General features: G+C 52.4%; 2 protein-coding genes across 2 annotated transcripts; one reads left to right on the forward strand and one right to left on the reverse strand.

Moving 5' to 3' along the window:
* The first annotated feature begins 3,726 nt into the window (after positions 1-3,726).
* PPP1R15A (protein phosphatase 1 regulatory subunit 15A) lies at positions 3,727-7,570 on the forward strand. Its single transcript, XM_012509807.2, has 3 exons — positions 3,727-3,985; positions 4,560-6,368; positions 7,119-7,570. Exons 2-3 carry the CDS (start codon positions 4,569-4,571, stop codon positions 7,479-7,481), a joined length of 2,163 nt encoding a protein of 720 aa, XP_012365261.1. The 5' UTR covers positions 3,727-3,985; positions 4,560-4,568; the 3' UTR covers positions 7,482-7,570.
* A 1,905-nt stretch (positions 7,571-9,475) lies between these two features.
* TULP2 (TUB like protein 2) lies at positions 9,476-24,289 on the reverse strand. The gene is made up of 12 exons (XM_030821882.1): positions 24,258-24,289; positions 23,765-23,816; positions 22,857-22,983; positions 21,544-21,690; positions 21,191-21,355; positions 18,256-18,377; positions 16,397-16,708; positions 13,888-14,000; positions 12,387-12,501; positions 12,209-12,307; positions 10,466-10,637; positions 9,476-9,591 (listed from the first exon to the last, which is right to left on the reverse strand). Exons 1-12 carry the CDS (start codon positions 24,287-24,289, stop codon positions 9,476-9,478), a joined length of 1,572 nt encoding a protein of 523 aa, XP_030677742.1.
* Between the last annotated feature and the right edge of the window lie 1,060 nt (positions 24,290-25,349).

Genomic DNA, 25,349 nt, shown 5'->3' on the forward strand with positions numbered 1-25,349 from the left:
GGTCTTTCCCTGCCTCTGCCAGCCGCCCACGCTGCTGTTCTCCCCTCCCAATCCCGGCTGTCCCCGCCCCTTCTGGCCACCCCACTACAGCCTGACCCCTGGCTCAGCTGCCCCCACAGCTGAGGGGAGGGGCTTGGGCCCCCCAATTCCCGGGTCTCCTAAGGACCAAGGTTGGGACTTTCTCAGAGTTTGGAGAGTTGGACCTCAGGCCTGCACTCCAGGGCGTCCGTGGGTTTGCTGCTGTGGTTGGGGACCTGGGCCACTGGTGTCCTAAACGGAGGAGGCTTGTGTCTTGCAAGGGGTGGGGACTCAGACTTCCAAAGCCCTGGAGGGAATGGGTTAGGGATCCAGACTCCTGGGTGCCCGAGAAGGTCTGAGCTAGGAGTCAGGACTCCTGAGTCGTGAATGAGCTGGGGGTCTGGAAACATGGCTGTGCTTGGAAGGGGCCAAGGATGGTTTGTCCAGGTCCGCTAGGGAGAAAAGGGGATGGTCCCAGTAGGGCAGGGTGAAATGGAGAGTTCCAAACCTCCACTTCATATCCAGGTGAGAATTCTCTTCTAGACTGAGGACAGCTCCCTCAGGAGAGAGACATGATTCCTTGGTATATTTTGAGGAACAAGATTATGCATCCGTAGGTAGGGGAGGAGAGCTGGGGGCTGGAACTGTCACCCCGGGCCTGGAACTTGTAGCAGAAGCACCCCCACTCGCACAAAGAGTGCCACCCAGGCGGAATTGCGGTTTGCGGAGGCAGAGCTATTGCCCAAGTCTGAAGCAGATGAAACCCAGGAGTGGAGCCTTGTGCCTGTGACCGGGAAGGAATCCGAACTTTTGGTTTAACTGCCATTCACCACGCATCTGTTGAGTACCTACTGTGTGCAGGAACTGTCTGTTGCAGCCATTGAGAAGAAAGCAGTGAGCCCTGGCTGGGTGCAATGGCTCACGCCTGTAATCCCAGCACTTTGGGAGGCTAAGGCAGGAGGATCGCTTGAGACCAGGAGTTCAAGACCAGCCTGGGCATCATAGCGAGACCCTGTCTCTGTTTCGAAAATGAATTTTTTTTTTTTTGAGACAGAGTTTTGCTCTTTTGCCAAGCTGGAGTGCAGTGGCGTGATCTCGGCTGACTGCAACCTCTGCCTCCTGCGTTCAAGCGATTCTCCTGACTTAGTCTCCTGAGTAGCTGGAACTACAGGCGCATGCCACCGCACCTGGCCTAAATTAATTAATTTTTTTTTTTGAGAGGGAGTCTCGCTCTGTCGCCCAGGCTGGAGTGCAGTGGCACGATCTCAGCTCACTACAAGCTCTGCCTCCCAGGTTCACGCCATTCTCCTGCCTCAGCCTCCAGAGTAGCTGGGACTACAGGCACTCGCCACCATGCCCGGCTAATTTTTTTTGTATTTTTAGTAGAGACTGGGTTTCACCGTGTTAGCCAGGATGGTCTTGATCGCCTGACCTCCTGATCCACCTGCCTCGGCCTCCCGCAGTGCTAGGATTACAGGCGTGAGCCACCGCGCTCGGCCTAATTAATTTTTTTTGAAAAGCATTGAGCCCAGCAAAGTGCCTGATCTCATAGTGCTTACATCCTCATTCTCATTTGCAAGGAATCTAGACCCTGCTGTGACTATCTTGGTCAAGTGGCTTCATTTCCAAGCCTGTTTCCCCATCTGTGAAATGGGAACAATGACAACCTCGCATGCGGGAAGGAAACCAACCACATGTGAAAATAGGAGACTCTAGCCGGGTGTGGTGGCGAGCTCCTGTACTCCCAACTACTCAGGAGGCTGAGGCAGGAGAATTGCTTGAACCCGGGAGGTGGAGGTTGCAGTGAGCCAAGATCGCACCATTGCACTCCAGCCTGGGTGACAGAGTGAGACACCGTCTCAAAAAAAAAAAGAAAGAAAGAAAAAAAGAAAAAAAAAAAAAAGAAAGAAAATTAAAAAAAAAGAAAATGGGAGACTCTAGGCTGGGGCCTGCGGGCTAAATTGGGGTAGGAGGCCGGGCACGGTGGCTCACACCTGTAATTCCAGCACTTTGGGAAGCCAAGGCGGGCAGATCACCTGAGGTCAGGAGTTCAAGACCAGCCCGGTCGGCCGAGCGCGGTGGCTCATGCCTGTAATCCCAGCACTTTGGGAGGCTGAGGCGGACAGATCACGAGATCGAGACCATCCTGGCTAACACGGTGAAACCCCGTCTCTACTAAAAATACAAAAAAATTAGCCAGGCGTGGTGGCGGGCGCCTGTAGTCCCAGCTACTCGGGAGGCTGAGGCAGGAGAATGGCGAGAACCAGGGAGGAAGAGCTTGCAGTGAGCTGAGATCATACCACCGCACTCCAGCCTGGGCGACAGAGCAAGACTCTGTCTCAAAAAAAAAAAAAAAAGACCAGCCTGGTCAACGTGGCGAAACACTGTTTCTACTAAAAATACAAAAATTACCCAGGCATTGTGGCCCATGCCTATAATCCCAGCTACTCCAGAGGCTCAGGCAGGAGAAAATCACTGGAACCCAGGAGGTGGAGGTTGCAGTGAGCCTAGATGGCGCCACTGAACTCCAGCCTGGGCGACAGAGTGAGACGCCGTCTCAAAAAATAAATAAATAGGCTGGGTGCAGTGGCTCACGCCTATAATCCTAACACTTTGGGAAACCGAGGCAGGCAGATTGCCTGAGCTCAAGAGTTCGAGACCAGCCTGGGGAACATGGCGAAACCCTGTCTCTACTAAAAATAACAAAAAATTAGCTGAGTGTGGTAGTGCATGCCTGTAATCCCAGCTACTCGGAGGCTGAGAAGGGAGAATCGCTTGAGCCTGGAAGATGGAGGTTGCAGTGAGCCGAGATCACGCCACGGTGTGTGGTGGCGAGCTCCTGTACTCCCAACTACTCAGGAGGCTGAGGCAGGAGAATTGCTTGAACCCGGGAGGTGGAGGTTGCTCACTGCACTCCAGCCTCGGTGACAGAGCGAGACTCCATCTCAAAAAATAAAAAATAAAAAATAAAAAATAATAATAATTAATAAATAAATAGGCCTGGAGTGGTGGCTCACGCCTGTAATCCCAGCACTTTGGGAGGCCAAGGCAGGCAGAACACCTGAGGTCAGGAGTTTGAGACTAGCCTAGCAAACATGGTGAAATCCCGTCTCAGAAAATAAATAAATAATAAATAAATAAATAAATAAATAGGCCGGGCGCGGTGACTCACGCCTGTAATCCAGCACTTTGGGAGGCCAAGGCGGGCAGATCCTCTGACGTCAGGAGTTCGAGACCAGCCTGACCAACATGGAGAAACTACGTCTCTACTAAAAAAATACAAAATTAGCCGGGCGTGGTGGCACATGCCTGTAATCCCAGATACTCGGGATACTGAGGCAGGAGAATCGCTTGAACCCCGGAGGCGGAGATTTCGGTGAGCCGAGATCGCCCCTTTGCATTCCAGCCTGAGCAACAAGAGCAAAACTCCGCCTCAAAATAACTAAGTAAATAAATAAATACATTGGGGTGGGAAGGCATTGGCCCTGAGCTAAGAGAGAACTGGCTCGCTGCTGAAGCAGGGCCACGCATTTGATTGACAGTTCGCTTGTTGGGGGGGCGTGGTCACGCTCGGAAACTCCGCGGTGACTTTGCAAAGGCTGGAATCTCCGCGAGAAGTCCCGTCTTACTTCCACTTCCCACCCTTCGGGTTGCGGTCTCGAAACCCCGCCTCTCTTCGTGACGTCAGCACGCCGGGCGCGGTAGACTATAAAAGCCTCGTGGCCGTTGTGTGCGCTGCTCTTATCGGTGCCAATCCCAGTTGTTATCGTGTGCAAGACGCCGCACGACCCCGTGCCCGCTTGTCGCCACTGCACTTGAGGCAGCCGGAGATACTCTGAGTTCCCCGGAGCCCGACGCCTGAGGGTGAGATGAACGCGCTGGCCTCCCTAACCGTCCGGACCTGTGATCGCTTCTGGCAGACCGAGCCGGCGCTCTTGCCCCCAGGGTGACGCGCAACCCCCAGCCAGTGAGTAAGGGGTCGAAACGCCTGGGTCCCCACGGGGCTGGGGCCCCGGATTTAGAAAGGAGAAGGGGTTGGGAGCCTGGAGTCCTGAGCCTGAGAGAGGAGGGATCTGGAAGCCAGATTCTTGGGTCCCCCGTGAAGGAATCATCTGGCAAGTGGGGGGTCGAGTCGGAATGTTTCAGCCTGCGAGGGAGGAGGGTGTGAGGGTTTGATTTGTCAATCTTCAGCAGGATGAGCGAGCTAGGGACTATGACTTTGTCGCCAAGGGAAGCAAGTAAAATAATGTTGTTCTTGGTTCTTGGGACTGGGACTTCTGCGTCTGAAGAAAGAGAGGGCTGGGGGCTTGGACCCTTGGATCTAAGGAAGAACTAGGGTTCAGACTCCTGGCTATTGAGAGATAAGAACAGAGCCAAGGGACAGAGATGGGCGTAGCTGAGATCAGAAAGGAATTTGGGACTCTCGCGTTGCTATTTACAATAGTTCTGTTACTATTTCTGTTACTATGACTCATAGTCATGCCCGGATGCCATCCCCTAAATGGCCCCTAAACTTTGTTTTTTTCCTCCCCCTTTTCCAGCCCAGACACATGGCCCCAGGCCAAGCACTCCATCAGGCTACCCCATGGAGGGATGCCCACCCTTTCTGCCTCCTGTCCCCAGTGATGGGCCTCCTCAGCCGAGCCTGGAGCCGCCTGAGGGGCCTGGCACCTCCAGAGCCCTGGCTGGTGGAAGCAGTAAAAGGAGCAGCTCTGGTAGAAGCTGGCCTGGAGGGAGAAGCTAGGACTCCTCTGGCAACCCCCCACACCCCTTGGGGCAGACACCCCGAAGAGGAGGCTGAAGACGGTGGAGGCCCTGGAGAGGACAGAGAAACACTGGGCCTGAAAACCAGCAGTTCCCTTCCTGAAGCCTGGGGACTTTTGGATGATGATGATGACAGGTATAGTGAGCGAGAAGCAACCAGTGTCCCTAGAGGGCAGGGAAGTCAATTTGCAGATGGCCAGCGTGCTCCCCTGTCTCCCAGCCCTCTGATAAGGACCCTGCAAGGTTCTGATAAGAACCCAGGGGAGGAGAAAGCTGAGGAAGAGGGAGTTGCTGAAGAGGAGGGAGTTAACAAGTTCTCTTATCCACCATCACACCAGGAGTGTTGTCCAGCAGTGGAGGAGGAGGACGATGAAGAAGCTGTAAAGAAAGAAGCTCGCAGAGCTTCTACTTCTGCCTTTTCTCCAGGATCCAAGCCCAGCACTTGGGCGTCTTGCCCAGGGGAGGAAGAGAATCAAGCCACGGAGGACAAAAGAAGAACAGAAAGAAGTAAAGGAGCCAGGAAGACCTCCGTGTCCCCCCCATCTTCAGGCTCTGACCCCAGGTCCTGGGAGTATCGTTCAGGAGAGGCGGCCGAGGAGAAGGAGGAAAAGGCACACGAAGAAGCTGGGAAAGGAGAAGCTGCTCCAGGGCTGCACTCCTCAGCCCCAGCCCAGAGGCCCCAGCTCAAGTCCTGGTGGTGCCAACCCAGTGATGAAGAGGAGGGTGAGGTCAAGGCTTTGGGGGCAGCCGAGAAGGATGGCGAAGCTGAGTGTCCTCCCTGCATCCCCCCGACAAGTGCCTTCCTGAAGGCCTGGGTGTATTGGCCAGGAGAGGACACAGAGGAAGAGGAAGATGAGGAAGAAGATGAGGACAGTGACTCTGGATCAGATGAGGAAGAGGGAGAAGCTGAGGTTTCCTCTTCCACTCGTGCTACAGGTGTCTTCTTGAAGTCCTGGGTGTATCGACCAGGAGAGGACACGGAGGAGGAGGAAGCTGAGGACGGTGATACAGGATCAGCTGAGGATGAAAGAGAAGCTGAGATTTCCACTTCCACGCCCCCTGCAAGTGCTTTCTTGAAGGCCTGGGTCTATCAGCCAGGAGAGGACACGGAGGAGGAGGAGGAAGCTGAGGACAGTGATACAGGATCAGCAGAGGATGAAAGAGAAGCTGAGACTTCTGCTTCCACACCCCCTGCAAGTGCTTTCTTGAAGGCCTGGGTGTATCGGCCCGGAGAGGACACGGAGGAGGAGGAAGATGAGGATGCAGATAGTGAGGGTAAGGAAGATGATTCAGAAGCAGCCGTGGGAGAAGCTGAGTCAGACCCACATCCCTCCCACCTGGACCAGAGTGTCCACTTCAGGGGCTGGGTATATCGACCTAGAAAGGAGACAGAGGAAGAGGAAGCTGCTGAGGACTGGGGAGAAGCTGAGCCCTGCCCCTTCCGAGTGGCCATCTATGTACCTGGAGAGAAGCCACCGCCTTCCTGGGCGCCTCCTAGGCTGCCCCTCCGACTGCAAAGGCGGCTCAAGCGCCCAGAAACCCCTACTCATGATCCGGACCCTGAGACTCCCCTAAAGGCCAGACAGGTGGGTGCTGAGAGCCCAGATTCTTTTTTTTTTTTAATTGAGTCAGAGTCTTGTGCTGTCACCCAGGCTGGAGTGCAGCGGCGCGATCTTGGCTCACTGCCAACCTCTGCCACCCGAGTTCAGGTGATTCTCGTGAATTCAGTCTCTGGAGTATCTGGGATTACAGGCTCATGACACCATGCCCAGCTCATTTTTTTTTTGTATTTTTAGTAGAGACGGGGGTTTCACCATGTCGGCCAGGCTGGTCTCGAACTCCTGACATCACGTGATCCACCCATCTCAGCCTCCCAAAGTGCTGGGATTACAGGCATGAGCTACCACATCTGGCCGAGAGCCCAGATTCTTGAGTCTTAGAGAGGAAGGGGTCTGGAGGTTGAGACTTCTGGGTCCCTGTGTGTTGCAGAGGGTTGCATGTCATCTCCATGGAGAAGGTTGTGTACACTGTTAGGCAATCCCTTGTAAGAGGCCAGGCCCCTGGGGGAGGGTTGTTACGCAATCCCTTGTAAGATTGCTGTTACACAATCCCTTGTAAGAGGCCAGGCTCACAGCAGCCCCAGGAAACCACCTCTGCCTTCAGTGAGTCAGATGGAGAATCCCATGACAGTGACAGGCAAGTGACTAGCCAGATAGAAAGCATTTTTGTGTAATAACTAATTTTTGTTTGCTTCTCTCTCTCTCTTCCCCGCCCTCCCCATCCGGATTCCTGTGGCTGTGTGCATCTCCTGCCTGTGTCTGCATGTCTGCCCGCAGGTGCACTTCTCCGAGAAGGTCACTGTCCATTTCCTGGCTGTCTGGGCAGGGCCGGCCCAGGCCGCCCGCCAGGGCCCCTGGGAGCAGCTTGCTCGGGATCGCAGCCGCTTCGCACGCCGCATCGCCCAGGCCCAGGAGGAGCTGAGCCCCTGCCTCACCCCTGCTGCCCGGGCCAGAGCCTGGGCACGCCTCAGGAACCCACCTTTAGCCCCCTTCCCTGCCCTCACCCATACCTTGCCTTCCTCCTCTGTCCCTTCGCCCCCAGTCCAGACCACGCCCTTGAGCCAAGCTGTGGCCACACCCTCCCGCTCCTCTCCCAGTGCAGCAGCAGCTCCCCTGGACCTCAGTGGGAGGCGTGGCTAAGACCAACTGGTTTGCCTATAATTTATTAACTATTTATTTTTTCTAAGTGTGGGTTTATATAAGGAATAAAGCCTTTTGATTTGTAGCGAGCAGCGTCTGTATGTGTGTCAGAAACTGACAGCATTCTATTTACAGGTCCCCGAGGTAGCTGGGAAGAGAATAGCATAAAACAAAGCACTTCAATGGCGGATAAACTGCTTTTCCTCAAATTTGCTTCCACTCATCCTGAGGCTTCTTTTGAACCTAACAGCTGGTGGGTTTTGTAGTGTTTTTTTTTTTTTTGAGGCAGTCTCGCTCTGTTGCCCAGGCTGAAGTGCAGTGGTGCGATCTCAGCTCACCACAACCTCTGCCTCCTGGGTTCAAGGGATTCTCCTGCCTCAGCCTCCTGAGTAGTTGGGATTACAGGCATAAGCCATCATGCCCAGCTAATTTTTATATTTTTAGTAGAGGAGTTTCACCATGTTGGACTCCTGACCTCGTGATCCGCCCACCTCAGTCTCCCAAAATGCTGGGATTATGGGCGTGAGCCACTATGCTCACCTCTACCTCTAATTTTTAATTTTTTTTTTTTTTTTTGAGACCGAGTCTCGCTGTGTCGCACAGCCTGGAGTGCAGTGGCGTGATCTCGGCTGACGGCAACCCCTGGGTTCAAGAAATTCTCCTGCCTCAGCCTCCCTAGTACCTGGGATTACAGGCGTGCGCTACCACGCAGGGCTAATTTTTGTATTAATCTACCTCTAGACCTTCGCAGAATGCAGGCTCCTCTCATCCTCCTAACCTAATGGCCTTTCATTAGCTTTACAAAAGCAGCTTAGTTAAACTAGAAATCCTAGCACTTTGGGTGGCCGAGGTAGATGAATCACTTGAGGTCAGGTTTGTTTTTTGTTTGTTTGTTTTGAGCCAGAGTCTTGCTCTGTCACCCAGGCTGGAGTGCAATGGCGGGATCTCGGCTCACTGCAACCTCCGCCTCCCAAGTTCAAGTGATTCTCCTGCCTCAGTCTCCTGAATAGTTGGGATTATAGGGGCCTGCCACCACACACGGCTAATTTTTGTATTTTTAGTAGAGACAGGGTTTCACCATGTTGGTCAGGCTGATCTCTAACTCGAGGTCAGGAGTTTGAGACCCCCACTCCTGCCATATAATCCTTTCATTTCCCTGAGGCAACCAAGCCTAATTCCACCTAATTTAAAACCTTTGTATGAGTGCTACCTGCTGCCTGAGGATCCCAACCCTGAGGCCTCTTTCTCAGCTAGTTGCTCCTGATTCTTCAGACGTAGTGTGAAAATTCCTTTTTGGGGGGGGGGGGCGGGGATAGTGTCACATTCTGTTGCCCAGGCTGGAGTGCAGTGGCACAATCGGCTCACTGTAACCTCCGCTTCCCAGGTTCAAGCAATTCTCGTGCCTCGGCCACCGTAGTAGCTGGGATTACAGGCATGCGCCACCATGCCCAGCTAATTTTTGTATTTTTAGTAGAGATGGGTTTTGCTATATTGGCGAGGCTGGTCTCGAACTCCTGACCTCAAGTGATCCTTCCGCCTCGACCTCCTAAAGTGTTGGGATTCCAGGTGTGAGCCACCGCACCCGGCATTTTTTTTTTTTTTTTTTTTTTGAGACGGAGTCTGGCTGGAGTGAAGTGGAGCTATCTCAGCTCACTGCAGCCTCCGTCTCCCAGGTTCAAGTGTTTCTCCTGCCTCAGTGTCCTGAATAGCTGGGATTATAGGTGCCTGCCACCACGCCCAGCTAATTTTTGTACTTTTAGTAGAGACGGGGTTTCACATGTTGGCCAGGCTGGTCTCGAACTGCTGACTTCAGGTGATGCACCGGCTTCAGCCTGCCAAAGTGTTGGGATTTACAGGCGTGAGCCACCTTGCCCGGTCAGTGTTGGTTATTAAGGTGGTGCAAAAGAAGGTATGTCGGGGCCCTTCCTCCAAATGAGGAGGCACAGAAGCTGGCAAGGGTATGGTATTTTATTGAGTTATTCAACAGCCAGCTTCTAATTGAAACTGGACAAGCAGATGCCGAAGGCCTGGAGCGGGCTAAACGGAAAGCAGAAGTCCATGGTAAATGTGTCTGGGCCCACTCGGCCGAACTGGAGCACCAGATGTTCTTCTGAGAAGTGAATCAAGAACAAAGCCTTAGCCTGACCGTCTCATCTCCCAGCTTCGAGAACCGAGACTTTTTTTTTTTTTGAGACAGAGTCTTGCTCTGTCGCCCAGGCTGGAGTGCAGTGGCCTGATCTTGGCTCACTGCAACCTCTGCCTCCCAGGTTCAAGCAGTTCTTCTGCCTCAGCCTCCCAAGTAGCTGGGATTACAGGCATGTGCCACCACGTCCGGCTATTTTTTTTTTTTTTGAGATGGAGTCTTGCTCTGTCGCCCAGGCTGGAGTGCAGTAGCGCGATCTCGGCTCACTGGAAGCTCCGCCTCCCGGGTTCACGCCATTCTCTTGCCTCAGCCTCCTAATTAGCTGGGACTACAGGTGACCGCCACTACACCCGGCTAACTTTTTTTGTATTTTTAATAGAGACAGGGTTTCACCGTGTTAGTCAGGATGGTCTCGATCTCCTGACCTCGTGATCCGCCTGCCTCGGCCTCCCAAGGTGCTGGGATTACAAGCGTGAGCCACAGTGCCCGGCCTAATTTTTGTATTTTTAATAGAGACGAGGTTTCACCATGTTGGCCAGGCTGTTCTTGAACTGCTGACCTCAGATGATCCACCTGCCTCGGTCTCCCAAAGTGCTAGGATTACAGGCGTGAGCTACCGCACCAGGCCGAGAATGGAGACTTTGAAGAGGCTGAGCGGTGCCCTTACTAAGCCAGAAACCCTGAGGGTGTGTAAACTACAATTCCCAGTAGGCTTTGCAATAGGGTGGCGTCTGCCCTGCCTAGAAAAACGCTCAAGTGATGATGGGAGATGTAGTTCCCTTCCATTCACACCCTAACCCCCACCCCTCTGGCCCGGCTAAACTGGTTTCCAGGAGCTCACGGTGGTTGGGATCCATGATCTGGAAGTTCTTCACCGAAGTCCGAGTGACTCGACCATGGAAATTGAGCATGTAGACACCGTTCTCCTTGTTCCACGACGGGGTTTTGTTGTGCAACAAAAGCAACCCTTGTTTGTCCCCACGTTGGTAACGACTCAGTAGCGACTCCTGTTCCTAGAAGGTAAAGAAGGGGCTGTGGTTTTCTCAGAGGCTTTCGAAACTCCATCTGGAACAGGGGCGACTCCATCTCGAACAGGGGCGACTCCATCTTGAACAGGGGCTGGGTAAAATGAGGATGAGACCTGCTGGGCTGCATTCCCAGGAGGTCAGGCATTCTTAGTCACAGGATGAGACAGGAGTTTGACAGGACTGGTATCACAATGTTAGAAATGCTTGTTCCCCGGTGCCGTAAAGAAATAGTAATTGAACATAAATTTAATTTCCTCAGCAAGGCCATTTTTTTACTTTCTGCAGAAAGGGTACACTCACCAGGAGTTTTGCCATGAGAGTACACTGAACAAAGGAGACAGGGTCATTTATAACCTCTCGCATCCACCCTACTGCTGTGTCCGGTTTCCATTGGCTGGAACGGGACTTCACATTCTGTATTTGTCCCGACTGGCTAGCAACTTGGAACTTTTTAAAAGAGGAAAAAGCAGAGGAGAACAAAGGAAGGAGGAAGTAACTTGTGGAATGTTGAGAAACGTAAAAACACCTTCAAATAAGGAAGAGGAACAGGCTATGACCTAATGCTTGCTTGGACCAGTATAAGCATGCCAGGGCAAATATTTAGGGTAAATTGTGGGAGCCAAAAACATAAAGTACACTGATTTCTTTATTACAGCTAGCAGATATTTAAGAATGTTAGCATAAGTCTTTGAATAAATCTTACTTGTAAGAGAAGTTACTGCTGGGCACGGTGGCTCACGCCTGTAATCCCAACACTTTGGGAGGCTGAGGCGGGTGAATCACGAGGTCAGGAGATCGAGACCATCCTGACTAACACAGTGAAACCCCATCTCTACAAAAAATATAAAAAATTAGACAGGCATGGTAGCGGGCACCTGTAGTCCCAGCTACTCAGGAGGCTGAGGCAGGAGAATGGCATGAACCCGGGAGGCCGACCTTGCAGTGAGCCGAGATCGCACCACTGCACTCCACTCCAGCCTGGGTGACAGAGCAAGACTCTGTCTCAAAAAAAAAAAAAAAAAAAAAAGAAAAGAAAAGAAAGAGAGAGTATATAAGAGGGAGGAATCCTCAGTTCCGGGAATTGCCCACCCCTTTCCCAGAAAATTCATGAATAATCCACCTCATTTAGCATTTAATCAAGAAATAACCATAAAAATAGCCAACCAGCTGGCCTCAAGGCTGCTTTGCCTATGGAGTAGCCATTCTTTTATTTCTTCTCTAATAAACTTGCTTTCTCTTGACTCTACAGACTGGCCCCAAATTCTTCCTTGCCTGAGATCCAAGAACCCTCTCTTGGAGTCTGGATCAGACCCTTTTTTGGTAAGTTTGTTAACCTACCACCAACCCTTTTTTCTCCGGATGCAAATGTTTTGAGTCTCTAGTATTTTACTCCCTGAGACATGGAAGGCTAACAAACTCCTTCAGGCTTCATATGACACCTGCAACCCACTGGCCTCCTCTTCCTCCTCTTCTTCTTCCTCCTCTGGGATCTAAGAGGACCGGCCCCAGCCCCTTCTCCTCCATTGACCCAGAGATTCCTGACGTCAGAGACTCACATTTAGTAGCCGGACATTGATTCTCTGGTTCTGGCTGTTGGTTCCTGGGAGAATCACAGTCATTTTCCGAGGCCCCAAGTATCCTAAGATGTTGGGCTCCTGGGGGTGTTATATTCCAGTTGGCCTGGTTCCTTCTTCCGACCATCCTACCCCATCCTCTCATCCCCAGGACACTCACATAACACACAGCCCCCAGCTCCCGTCTGATCCGGGCAGTATTCCTGATTAAATGCTCCCGGTCAGGATTCACCCCGTTGTCAAAGATGGTGAACGTGGTGCGGAAGACATTGGATCTGCTCCAGGAAGGGAATGGATAGAATAAAAATACTAAGTGTTACTCTTTGAGTAAGTGTCACTCATCGCATCGACTCTTCCCATCAATCCCCTATGTCTAAGACTATGTCCGAATGTCTAAGAATCATGTTCCTGGCTGGGCACAGGGGCTCACGCCTGTAATCCCAGCACTCCAGCAGGCAGAGGCAGGAGGATAGCTTGAGCCTGGGCAAAATGTCAAAACTCCTTCTCTACAGAAGATAGAAAAATTAGTCGGGCGTGGCAGTTTGTGCCTGTGGTCCCAGCTCTCAAGAGGCTGAGGTGGGAGGATCACCTGAGCCCCAGAGGTCAAGGCTGCAATGAGCAGTGATCTTGCCACTGCACTCCAGCCTAGGTGACAGAATGAAACCCTGTCTCTAAATAAATATATAAATAAATAAAAATAAATAATTAAATAAATGAGGCCGGGTACGGTGGCTCACACCTGTAATCCCAGCACTTTGGGAGGCCAAGGCGGGTGGATCACCTGTGGTCAGGAGTTCAAGACCAGCCTGACAGTCGTGGAGAAACCCCATCTCTACTAAAAATACAAAATTAGCCAGGCATGGTGGTGCATGCTTGTAATCCCAGCTACTCGGGAGGCTGAGGCAGGAGAATTGCTTGAACCCGGGAGACGGAGGTTATAGTGAGCCGAGATTACACCATCGAACTCCAGCCTGGGCAACAAAAGTGAAACTCTGTCTCAAAAATAATAATAATAATTAAATAAATGAAACAACCATGTTTCTAGCATCCATGGTCCCAGGCCCCCTCATTTCTTGGGTGAGCCATGTACTTTATGTAGCCTCCCTATTTTATTTAAAGAGCCCTTTAGGAACCCTCTTTTTTTTTTTTCTGTTGCCCAAGCTGGAGTGCAGTGGCTCAATCTCAGTTTACCAAAATCTCTCTGCCTCCTGGGTTCAAGTGATTCTCCTGCATCAGCCTCCCAAGTAGCTGGGATTACAGGTGCATGCCACTATGCCTGGCTAATTTTCGTATTTTTGGTAGAGACGGGGTTTCACCATGTTGGCCAGGCTGGTCTCAACCTCCTGACCTCAAGTGATCCTCCCGCCTCGGCCTCCCAAACTGCTGGGATTACAGGCATGAGCCACCGCACCACTCCCTCTTCCTTTTTGGATGCAATAATTCACACATTCCAGGCCTCTTTTCCCACAGAAAGTTAGGAGTCCCAATCCCTTGCCTCTCAAGGAGTCAAATGCCTTAACTGCCAGCCTATGTTCCAAACCCTTCATTTCTTCTGGTCCCTGAACAGGTGGAAGTTATGCTCTGTGGCCTGCTGGGAAATGGAGTCCCCCGTCCCCAAGCTCCCTGCTACCTGCTCCTCACCACGTCAGAGCTCTGCCCACCTGACTTTGCCCACGAAGTTGTTCCCATCCCGAGATAGGTGTGTAGGATCCAGGGAGATGAGGTAATTAGAAGTTTTGCTCCTTCTGCTCTTTCGCCCAGCCAGGAGGAAGTGCTATGGATGAGAGGAACAGTCTATTAGAATGGACTTCTGGATGCTGGGTGTGGTGGCTCATGCCTGTAATCCCTGCACTTTGGGAGGCTGAGGCAGGCAGATCACTTGAGGTCAGGAGTTCAAGACCAGCCTGGCCAACATGGTGAAACCCTGTCTCTACTAAAAATAAAAAAAAAATAACCAGACGTGGTAGTGCGTGCCTGTAATCCCAGCTGGTAGGGAGGCTAAGGCAGGAGAATTGCTTGAACCCAGGGGGCAGAGGTTGCAGTGAGCTGAGATAGCACCACTGCACTCCAGCCTGGGCAATAGAGCGAGACTCCATCTCAAAACAAAAATAAAAAATAATGAAAAAAAAAAAAAAAGAATGGACTTCTGGTAGCTGGTTAGAGCCAGGGGTCCAAAGACAAGGAAAGGTCATGTCCCATGATGGAGGAGCCAGTGATGGCACAACAAGCTTCTCAAGACTTACTGGGAGGCTGGGCGCGGTGGCTCATGCCTGTAATCCCAGCACTTTGGGAGGTCAAGGTGGGCGGATCACGAAGTCAGGAGATCGAGACCATCCTGGCTAACATGGTGAAACCCCGTCTCTACTAAAAATACAAAAAATAAGCCAGGTGTGGTGGCGGGCACCTGTAGTCCCAGCTACTCGGAAGGCTGAGGCAGGAGAATAGTGTGAACCTGGGAGGCGGAGCTTGCGGTGAGCCGAGATCGTGCCACTGCACTGGGCGACAGAGCGAGACTCCGTCTCAAAATAAATAAATAAATAAAAAGACTTACTGGGAAATGTGGTTCTCACTGAGGGAAGCCATCAGCTGGGTCCTGAATGGAAGCTTCCTGTCTTAATATCTCCTCCTCATTCTTTCCGCCTATGGGTTCAGAGTTGAAGCTTAGCCCAGGAAGGGTCTGGCTTTGGAGAATGGGGGGCACCCTTGCTTGCAATATTGCAGCAGGACTTTGGTAGGCATTTCACTAAGTAGGGTTTGGCTCTGAGTAGGGCAAAAAACCTCTTTCTAGGGGGAGAGAGGATACCCCGAGGAGAGGAGACCATACTTGCAGGGTAAAGGCCAGAAAGACGAGATTGACAGAAGTGGGGCTTGGATCTGGCAAGACAAATTTGTGAGAGGAGGGGCCTGGTTACTGGGGGCAGGATTTATCTCAGGATTGGGTGAGGCCTGAGAGCTTATAGCAAGGAAGGCTCAGTGAGGGAGGGTCCAGACTATTTTTTTTTTTTTGACATGAAATCTCCACTTCCTGGACTCAAGCCATTTTCCCACCTCAGCCTCCCAAGTAGCTGGGACTACAGGTGGGCACCACCACGCCTGGCTAATTATTATTATTATTATTATTTTGTAGAGACAGGGTTCCACCATGCTGCCCAGGCTGATCTGGAACTCATCAGCTCAAATGATCCACCTGCCTTGGCCTCCAAAATTCTGAGATTACAAGCATGAACCACCATGCCTGGCTTTTTTTTTTCTTTTTTGAGATGGAGTTTCACTCTTTTGCCCAGGCTGGAGTGCAGTGGCGCAATCTCAGCTCATTGCAACCTCCACCTTCCAGTTTCAAGCATTCTCCTGCCTCACCCTCCTGAGTAGCTGGGATTACAGGCGCCCACCACCACGCCCGGCTAATTTTCGTATTTTTAGTAGAGACGAGGTTTCGCCACGTTGGCCAGGCTGGTCTCAAACTCCTGATCTTGTGATCTGCACGCCTCGGCCTCCCAAAGTGCTAGGATTACAAGTGTGAGCCACTGCGCCTAGCCCTTTTTTTTTTTTTTTTTTTTTTTTTTTTTTTTGACGCAGAGTCTAACTCTGTCGCCTAGGCTGGAGTGCAGTAGTGTGATCACGTCTCACTGCAGCCTCGAACTCCCAGGCTCAAGCAATCCTCTCACCTCAGCCTCCCTAGTAGCTTGGACTACAGGCACATACCACCACGCCTGACCAATTTTGTATTTTTTGTAAAGATGGGGTTTTGCCATGTTGTCCAGGCTTTTTTTTTGTTTGTTGGTTGGTTTCGTGTTTTGAGATGGAGTCTTGCTCTGTCGCCTAGGCTGGAGTGCAGTGATGCGATCTCGGCTCACTGCAACCTCCACCTCCCAGGTTCAAGCGATTCTCCTGTCTCAGCCTCCTGAGTAGCTGGGACTACAGGCACCCGCCACCACGCCTGGCTAATTTTTGTATTTTTAGTGGAGACGGGGTTTCACCATATTGGTCAGGCTGGTCTTGAACTCCGGACCTCAGGTGATACACCCGCCTCAGCCTCCCAAAGTGCTGGGATTACAGGCGTGAGCCACTGCGCTCGGCCCCAGACTGGTCTTGACCTAGCTCAGAAAGGAGTGGGATTTTGCCTGGGAGGTGGGGGCTTACTCCCAAGGCTGTTGGGCCGGCCGACTGCACCTTCAGGCTGTCAGAGGTCTCCAGGTAGAGGTAGTAGACGGGGAACAAGCCGTTGTCCACGCTGCGGTTGTCACGGGTGAGGTAGCACTGCATCCTGGTGCCCGGGAGCGCTGGCCGCAGCACGTAGGCTTCCATGTCCTCTTCCAGCCCAGAGCAGGGGGAGCGGATTGCCAAGGAGGCTTCGTGCCTCATATGGTCGCTGTCCGTGCCGCCCTCGCCTTTCAGGGCGTTGGACAACTCTTCGTTGGTTGCTGCTGAGGAGTTCGTCCCCGTAGACTCCGAGGCCTCTCTCTTCTTTTCCAAGTCTTCTTCCTAGCCCAGGCACCAAATTTAAAGTCGAGGGACAACCGCCCCCACCATCCTTGCTCACTACTGATTGGCCATCCCAGCCCTAGGGTCCCGCCCTTGCCCATCCACATTTTCTGCTTATTGGTCAAAAATCTCATTCAGTCCAGCCAGCCACGCCCTCCTCTGTTGACTGGCCAGTCTATTCGCTTTCCTCGGCAGCCACACCCATTCCACCTGCTGATTGGAAAATTCCTTTTTGAAAGCAAGGCCCATTTCGTTAAAATGGCTGTTGGTTTGATCTGGATAATATAACACAGCCCAGATCTACCCTCAAGAGAAACCATCTACTGCACTTTCACCAACACCAAAGTGAGTGCCAATTGGCCCTTTTATTTTTTTTTTTTTTTTTTTTTTTGAGACGGAGTCTTGCTCTGTCGCCCAGGCTGGAGTGCAGTGGCGCAATCTCGGCTCACTGCAAGCTCCGCCTCCCGGGTTCACGCCATTCTCCTGCCTCAGCCTCTCCGAGTAGCTGGGACTACAGGCGCCCGCCACCACGCCCGGCTAATTTTTTTTTGTATTTTTAGTAGAGACGGGGTTTCACTGTGGTCTCGATCTCCTGACCTCGTGATCCGCCCGCCTCGGCCTCCCAAAGTGCTGGGATTACAAGCGTGAGCCACCGCGCCCGGCCCGGCCCTTTTATTTTTTGAGACGGAGTTTCGCTCTGTCGCCCAGGCTGGAGTGCAGTGGCTCAGTCTCGGTTCACTGCAACCTCCGCCTCCCAAGTTCAAGCAATTCTCCCTCAGCCTCCCGAGTAGCTAAGATTACAGGCTTGCACCACCACGCCCGGCTAAGTTTTGTATTTTTAATAGAGACGGGGCTTCACCAAGTTGGCCAAGCTGGTCTGGAACTCCTGACCTCAGGTGATCTGCCTGCCTCGGTCTTCCAAAGTGCTGGGATTACAGGCGTGAGTCACCGCTTCTGGCCCGCAATTGGCCCTTTTCGATCAGTGTTCTGCCCTTTTTGAAGCTCACTGTCTTTCCAAGAAGGCTGCACCTTTTTTTTTTTGGACAATCTCACTCTGTCTCCCAGGCTGGAGTGCAATCTCAGCTCACTGCAACCTCCGCCTCCCGGGTTCAAGTGCTTCTCCTGCCTCAGCTTCCTGAGTAGTTGGGATTACCGGTGTGCGCCACCACACCCGGCTAATTTTTGTATTTTACTAGAGACAGGGTTTCACCACGTTGGCCAGGCTGGTCCCGAACTCCTGACCTCAAGTGATCTGCCCACCTCAGCCTCCTAAAGTGCTGGGATTACAGGCGTGAGCCACCATGCCATAAACTGTATTTGAATGGCCATGTCCATGTCAAGCCAAATCCTCCGATTTGATGAATGGTACACACACACACACACACAGGCACGCATGCACGCATGCACACACATGAGTCTCTGCTAGCTTAATCACCACCAGGAAAAAGAGCTTCTGATTGGGCGGGAGAATTTTAGCCCCACCCTCACCAAAGGTCCGAGGCTAGCCCTCCTCTTCCAATATCCTGAGTGATTGTGCATTTTCCTACCTTTTGGAAGGCCAAGTTTTCATATACCCAGTCACCATCCATTCCAGGGTTTGGTCCCACATTGGGTGACTTGTATGCATCTCCGACATCCTGGGAGTCACTCTCACCCTCTGCACGGGTCCCTAAAGGATGAAAGAAGCCTGGACTAAGCTCAGGACAGCTGGGTCCCAGGAGTGTAGGACACCATCATCAGTGCTAGCCAGAGAAGGCCAGAACTCCTGGGTTCTCAGTCCCTGCTCGTTACTCAGCGCCCTCACTTGGAACATCCTCCTCCTCCTCCAGGTGCACGGAAGTCTACAAGGGCCAGAGTTTCTGATTACCCTGGATCTAAGGACAGGGAGGGGTTAGAGTCTTCCCTTTTCCTTATCTCAGACAAGGCATCACAGAGACTGAAGATGGGGGGATGGAGTTTGGGGTGATAATAATTCTGTCATTGAAATCATTGGCCATCTCATGAAAATAAAAGGAAATGTCACCACAATGGAATATTATAAGGGAATAAAAAGGAATGAAGTACTGATAATACTACCACACGGATGAACCTTAAAATTTTATGGCCAGTCACGGTGGCTCACGCCTGTAATCTCAGCACTTTGGGAGGCCAAGGCAGGCAGATCACGAGGTGAGGAGATTGAGACCATCCTGGCAAACACGGTGAAACCCCGTCTCTACTAAAAATAAAAAAAAATAAAAAAAATTAGCCGGGCATGGTGGCCGGCGCCTGTTGTCCCAGCTACTTGGGAGGCTGAGGCAGGAGAATGGTGTGAACCCGGGAGGCAGAGCTTGCAGTGAGCCGAGATCACGCCACTGCACTCCAGCCTGGGCAACACGGCGAGACTCTGTCTCAAAAAAAAAAAAAAATTGTTAGGTGGGCCAGGGGCGGTGGCTCATGCCTGTAATCCCAGCACTTTGGGAGGCAGAGGTGGGCGGATCACGAGGTCAGTAGTTCAAAACCAGCCTGGCCAACATAGTGAAACCAGTCTCTACTAAAAATACAAAAATTAACAGGGCATGGCAATGTGCACCTGTAGTTCCAGCTACTCGGGAGGCTGAGGAAGGAGAATCGCTTAAACCCAGCAGGCAGAGGTTGTAGTGAGCTGAGATCGTGCCACTGCACTCCAGCCTGAAGGGGCCCTGCTCCTCCACACCCACGAGTATTTCTCGCAAGGTGGAGACGAGAGACTAAGAGAAGAAAGAAGACACAGAGACAAAGTATAGAGGAAGAAAAGTGGGCCCAGGGGACCGGTGCTCAGCAAGTGAGGACCTGTACCAGCGCTGGTCTCTGAGTTCCCTCAGTATTTATTGATCACTATCTTTACTATCTCGGTGAGGGGAATGCGGTGTGACTATAGGGTGATGGTGGGGAGAGGGTCAGCAGGAAAACATGTGAACAAAAGACTCTGTGTCATAAATAAGTTTAAGGAAAGGTGCTGTGCCTGGATGTGCACATAGGCTGGATTTATGTTTAACTTTACATAAACATCCCAGTGCAGTAAAGAGCAGTGTTGCCGCCATGATGTCTTGCCTCCAGCCATAAGGTGGTTTTCTCCTATCTCAGAATAGAATGTCCGGTCGCTTTTACACTGAGTCATTCCATTTCCAGAGACATGCAGGAGACAGATGCCTTCTTCTTAACCGCATAGAGGCCTTTCTCTTTCACTAATCCTCCTCAGCACAGACTCTTTATGGGTGTCGGGCTGGGGGACGGTCAGGTCTTTCCCTTCCCACGAGGCCATATCTCAGGCTCTCTCAGTGGGGGGATTCCTGGACAATACCCAGGCTTTCTTGGGCAGCGGTCCCTGCAGCCTTCCATAGTGTATTATATCTCTGGTTAACAGAGAACGGAGAATGGCAATGACTTTCACAAAGCATACTGCCTGAAAAACCATTTTTACCAAAGCACATCCTGCACAGCCCTAAATCCCTTAAACTTTGAGTCAATACAACACATGTTTTTGTGAGCACAGGGTTGGGACAAGAGTTACAGATTAACAGCATCTCAAAGCAGAACAGTTTTTCTTAGTACAGATCAAAATGGAGTTTCTTATGTCTTCCTACATAGACAAAGTAACAATCTGATCTCTCTTTCTTTTCCCCACACAGCCTAGGTGACAGAGTGAGACTCCGTCTCAAAAAAAAAAAAAAAATTGTTAGGTGAATGAGGTGAATGAAGACACATGGTGGCTCACACCCGTAATCCCAGCACTTTGGGAAGCCAAGGTGAGAGGATCACTTGAGCCCAGGAGTTCAAGACCAGCCTAGGCAACATAGTGACACACCATCTCAAAGAAAAAGAGGCCAGGTGCGGTGGCTCATGCCTGTAATCCCAGCACTTTGGGAGGCCGAGGCAGGCAGATCACAAGTTCAGGAGTTTGAGACCAGCTGTGCCAACATGGTGAAACCCCGTCTCTACTAAAAAACACAAAAAATTAGCCAGGCATGGTGGCACGTGCCTGTAACCCCAGCTACTCGGGAGGCTGAGGCAGGAGAATCGCTTGAACCCAGGAGGCAGAGGTTGCAGCGAGCCAAGATCACGCCACTGCACTCCAGCCTAGGCGACAGAGTGAGACTCCCTCCCAACAACAACAGCAACAAATATTTACGTTGCATTTATACTGTATTAGGTATTATAAGTTATCTAGAGATGACTTACAGTATATGGGGGGATGTTCATAGTTTATATGCAAATTTTACACCATTTTATATAAGGGACTTTGGCGTCTGCAGATCTTGGTATCTGTGGGGTTCTTGGAACACGTCACCTGCAGATACCGAGGGGCGACTGTGTACTGGAAACCATGGAATTGTAAACTTTAAATGGGTGACTTGTATGGTATGTGAATTATACTTCAGTGAAGCTGCTACCTAAGAAAGGGGAAGATTTGCTGCATGAACCAGGAGATCCCAGGTTTCACCCCAATGTCCCCTAAATTACCAGGTCGTTGGCGGGCTTGCCAACACTTGCGTTGGATTCTCGGAGACTGTTTAAAAGGTGGGGGAGAGACGGAACCATTCTCCATGGAGACTTCCTCCAATTCTGCATCGGAATTGTCTGGGAGCCAGGATAAGAAAGGGGACTGGAGACCAGGATTCCTGAACACTGAGTAAGGAAGGAGGGGAGAGTTGGATTTCTGGATGCTGGGAGGAGGCTCAGGACCTGAACTCCTTGGTGTGAGGAAGGAGTGGGTGCAGTCCTGAGCTCCTGAGTATTTTGGACAGATGGATTGAGGCCCCAGACTCCTGGGTTTTAGTGGGGACGGAGTTCTGGGGTGTAGGAGGTTGAAGGACTCGCAAATACCACTTCTGTCCGCGGTGTCAGGAGGCCGCGCTCGACCCTGCCATCTCCACCACAGCTCACGGTGCCCAGGGCACTGTGGATGCCAGAGGGCAGATGTGCCTCTGACACTTTCTTCCGGAGGAAAGCGTTCCCAAGGCCTGGGAGAAGGTGCAGCGAGCCCATGAAAACGATCTACAAATTCCGGTCCTCAACCAAAATCCACCCCGTCACTGGGCTCCCAAATATCACCCCCGCTGGGCGCTGTGGCTCACGCCTGCAATCCCAGCACTTTGGGAGGCCGAGGCAGGCGGATCACCTGAGGTCAGGAGTTCGAGACCAGCCTGACCAACATGGAGAAACACCGTCTCTACTAAAAATACAAAATTAGCCAGGCATACCCCGTCTTTACTAAAAATACAAAAAATTAGCCGGGCGAGGTGGCGGGCGCCTGTAGTCCCAGCTACGCGGGAGGCTGAGGCAGGAGAATGGCGTGAACCCCGGGGGACGGAGCCTGCAGTGAGCCGAGATCGTGCCACTGCACTCCAGCCTGGGTGAAAGAGCGAGACTCCGTCTCAAAAAAAAAAAAAAAAAAAAAAAAAAAAAAATTAGCCGGGCATGGTGTTGCATGCCTGTAATCCCAGCTACTCGGGAGGCTGAGGCAGGAGAATCGCTTGAACCCGGGAGACGGAGGTTGCGGTGAGCCGAGATCCCGCCATTGCAGTCCAGCTTTGGCAACAAGAGCTGAACTCCGTCTCAAAAAAGAAAAAAAAAATCACCCCTGTTTCGCGGACCACCTTGAGACCCAGGTCCCAAACTGCGTTCTAAGGCTCAAACAAGCACAGCCCTGCCGCTGGATTGTTGCGGGGTCCGCACGTAAACAATCTCGTACCAGGCTCTCGCAATGAGACCACGCCCCGCCCCAGACCCCTAGACCCCGTCTCCGCAATCCCGGGGTTGGGGTGGGGGTCCCGGCTTTCCCAGGCTCCACCACGGAGCTCTGCCAAGCCCAATCATCACATTCTCTTGCCCCTTTCCCCTGCTGGTTGTACCATGCCCCACCCCTGCGCTCTGTAGACCCGCCCCGAACCCTTCCCTCACAGGTCCTGCCGCGGGGGCCCCCACAAGCCTCTCCCCTGGGCGCCCACAGGCCCTTTTCTGAAGCTCTCCTGGGCCAAGGCCCGCCCCCATCCACTACCAAGTCCCCACCCTAAGGCTCCACCCCTTCATCCACTAGGCCCCGCCCACAGACTTCCACAGGCCCCTCCCCTCCAGGCGAACGCCCCCAGGCGGAGCCTCCAGGACAAAAGCCCCTGCCTTTGGTCACCTTTGTCACCTAAAAGGCGCTCCTTCCGCAGACAGGAGCGCCAACGCCACAGGCAAGCTTCAGGATTGACGTGAACCATGAGGAGGTCCTGGCGCTTCTGTCGCTGCTTCTTTTCAAGCAGCCGCCGCTGGGGAAATGGGAGAGGTGGGTGTCGGGGGCAGGAACCAGATGGGAAGACAGAAGTGAGGTGGGGCCTGGGGCAAGGGCTCGCATCGGCGGAGAGTTCGTGAACCCCTTCCTCCACTGGGGCCCAGGTGTCCAGGCCCTCAGTTCTTCAGCTGCTTCTCCCTCATTCCACCCTTGGACTCAGATCCAAGAGTCCTGACACCCTCTCCTCTCCTCCCCCAGGACCCAGGAGTCCTGCCTTCTAGAAGCCTTGTTCCTTAGAAATTCATCACAAGGGTTTGTTTGCTTCTTTAGGACCCCCAATTCCCATTTTCTTTTCTTTTTCCTTTTTTTTTTTTTTTCTTTTTGAGACAGTCTGGCTCTATCGACCAGGCTGGAGTGCAGTACCACGATCTCCGCTCACTGCAGCCTCCGCCTCCCGGGTTCAAACGATTCTCCTGCCTCAGCCTCCCGAGTAGCTGGGATTACAGGCGCCTGCCACCACACCTGGCTAATTTTTTTTGTATTAGTTGAGACAGGGTTTCGCCATGTTGGCCAGGCTGGTCTTGAACTCCTGACCTCAAGTGATCCTCCTACCTCAGCATCCCAAAGTGCTGTGATTACAGCTGTGAGCTACCCCGCCCGGCCCCAAATTCCTATTTTCTCATTTCTCAGTAGGAAAACTCAAGGATGAGAGACAGCCAACACAGGCCGGGAGTCCTAGAGCAAGACCTGGTGGAGAGGCCCCTGGGGAGGCACAGAAGGCGGAAGAGTTGGAGTGGCAAGATTCCTGGGCACAATACCTGCTGTTCCAGCTTCTGCAGCCTCATAGCAGCGAGCTCATGCCCCAGGATGCTGAGAGAGACGCAGGCTCATGGTGACAGTGCACAGGGAACCTCTGTTGCCCAAGAGAGCCCCTCCCTCCCCCATCCTGCCCCTATCTCGGCTTGGGTTCTGGGCACCTGTGAGGTCACAGAAGGTGCAGAACCTGAGCCTGCTCCACCAGTTATAGGGCCCTTTCTCCTGGCACTGACCCACAGAAGCCAGGACCCAGAGATCCCAGGTCCCTCCTGTCTCAGGATTCAGGAGTCTGGGGCCCCCAACCCCTTCTCTTTCAGACCCAGAATTCTGCACCCTAGCCCCGTCCCTTTAGGACACAGGAGTCCAGGTCCCCAGCCCCTTCCTGTAAGGCCCATGGTGCTGAACCTGCAAACATGGTTATGAGGCCAGAGCTGAGTGCATGGGGTCCCCAGCCCTTTCCACCTCCACCCCTTACCCATCTGTTTCCCTACTCACTCTCTCCTCAATGTGTCATTATCCTGAGACATTCTGCAGAAGCAAGAATGAGGAGTCAGGATCAGAACCAACAAACCAACATCCCAATGGATCCTGCCCACCAACACCTAATCCTTAGCTTTATTTACTTATTTATTTATTTATTTAGAGACAGCTGAGCCTCGCTCTGTGGCCCAGGCTGCAGTGCAGTGGTGCCATCTCGGCCACTGCAACTTCCACCTCCTGGGTTCAATCGATTCTCCTGCCTCAGCCTCCCAAGTAGCTGGGACTACAGGTGTCCGCTATTATGCCTAATTTTTTTGTATTTTAGTAGATACCGGGATTGACTATGTTGGTCAGGCTGGTGTCGGACTCCTGACCTCAGATGATCCGGCCGCCTTGGCCTTCCAAAGTGCTAGGATTACAGGCGTGAGCCACAGTGCCCGGCCTGATCCTTACCTTTAAATTTGCTCCTGGACCCATGCAGCCCGAATCACAGCACCCACTCCTGTCGGGATCCAGTAGCCTGTTTCCAGCTTCCCACGGGGGTCCGCAAGTCCGCTTCTCTCTCCCCCAAATATCTAATTCTCCAGCACCCAGGCATCAGAACTCAGGACTGTGCACTTCAAACCTCCAGCCCCCAGTGGCCTAGAACTCCACCGCCCACCTGCCTGGGATCTGGGAGACTCGTTCTCCTCACCAGGTGCCTGGAGAGGCTGCTCACATTGATGCCTCGGTACCTTGCCTCTCTGGCCAATCTCTAAACATACCTGATCCTCTCTTTGGAAGCTGGGGAGCTAATCTCGGGATATCTGCAAAACAGGGAGGAGAAGAAAGAGGGCTCAGAGGGAGGAAGGATTCCCCCTGGGACCTGACCTGGTCCACTCCCTTCTGACCCTCCACTCTCCACTTCCAACAAAGTAACGAACTCGGTCACTGGTGCAGCCAGGCAACCCTGCTCTGGGGGTTCTGAACACGAATGACGTGTGGGTGTTCCTTAAAGAGACCAGAGACCGGCTGGGCGCGGTGGCTCACGCCTGTAATCCCAGCACTTTGGGAGGCGGAGACGGGGAGGGAAGATTGCTTGAGTCCAGGAGATCCAGATCCAGACCA

The sequence above is a fragment of the Nomascus leucogenys genome, chromosome 10, assembly GCF_006542625.1.
Source record: "Nomascus leucogenys isolate Asia chromosome 10, Asia_NLE_v1, whole genome shotgun sequence".
Classification (NCBI taxonomy): Eukaryota; Metazoa; Chordata; class Mammalia; order Primates; family Hylobatidae; genus Nomascus; species Nomascus leucogenys.

Excerpts from the sequence above, each read along its gene's own strand:
- PPP1R15A (XM_012509807.2), top strand. The coding sequence starts at position 4,569 with ATGGCCCCAGGCCAAGCACTCCATCAGGCTACCCCATGGAGGGATGCC. Across the intron at positions 6,369-7,118 it reads CTCCCCTAAAGGCCAGACAG|GTGCACTTCTCCGAGAAGGT; the intron begins GTGGGTGCTGAG and ends GTCTGCCCGCAG.
- TULP2 (XM_030821882.1), bottom strand. The coding sequence starts at position 24,289 with ATGTCTCAGGATAATGACACATTGAGGAGAGA. Across the intron at positions 23,817-24,257 it reads AATGACACATTGAGGAGAGA|CATCCTGGGGCATGAGCTCG; the intron begins GTGAGTAGGGAA and ends CGTCTCTCTCAG. Across the intron at positions 10,638-12,208 it reads TCAATGTCCGGCTACTAAAT|GAACAGGAGTCGCTACTGAG; the intron begins GTGAGTCTCTGA and ends TTTACCTTCTAG.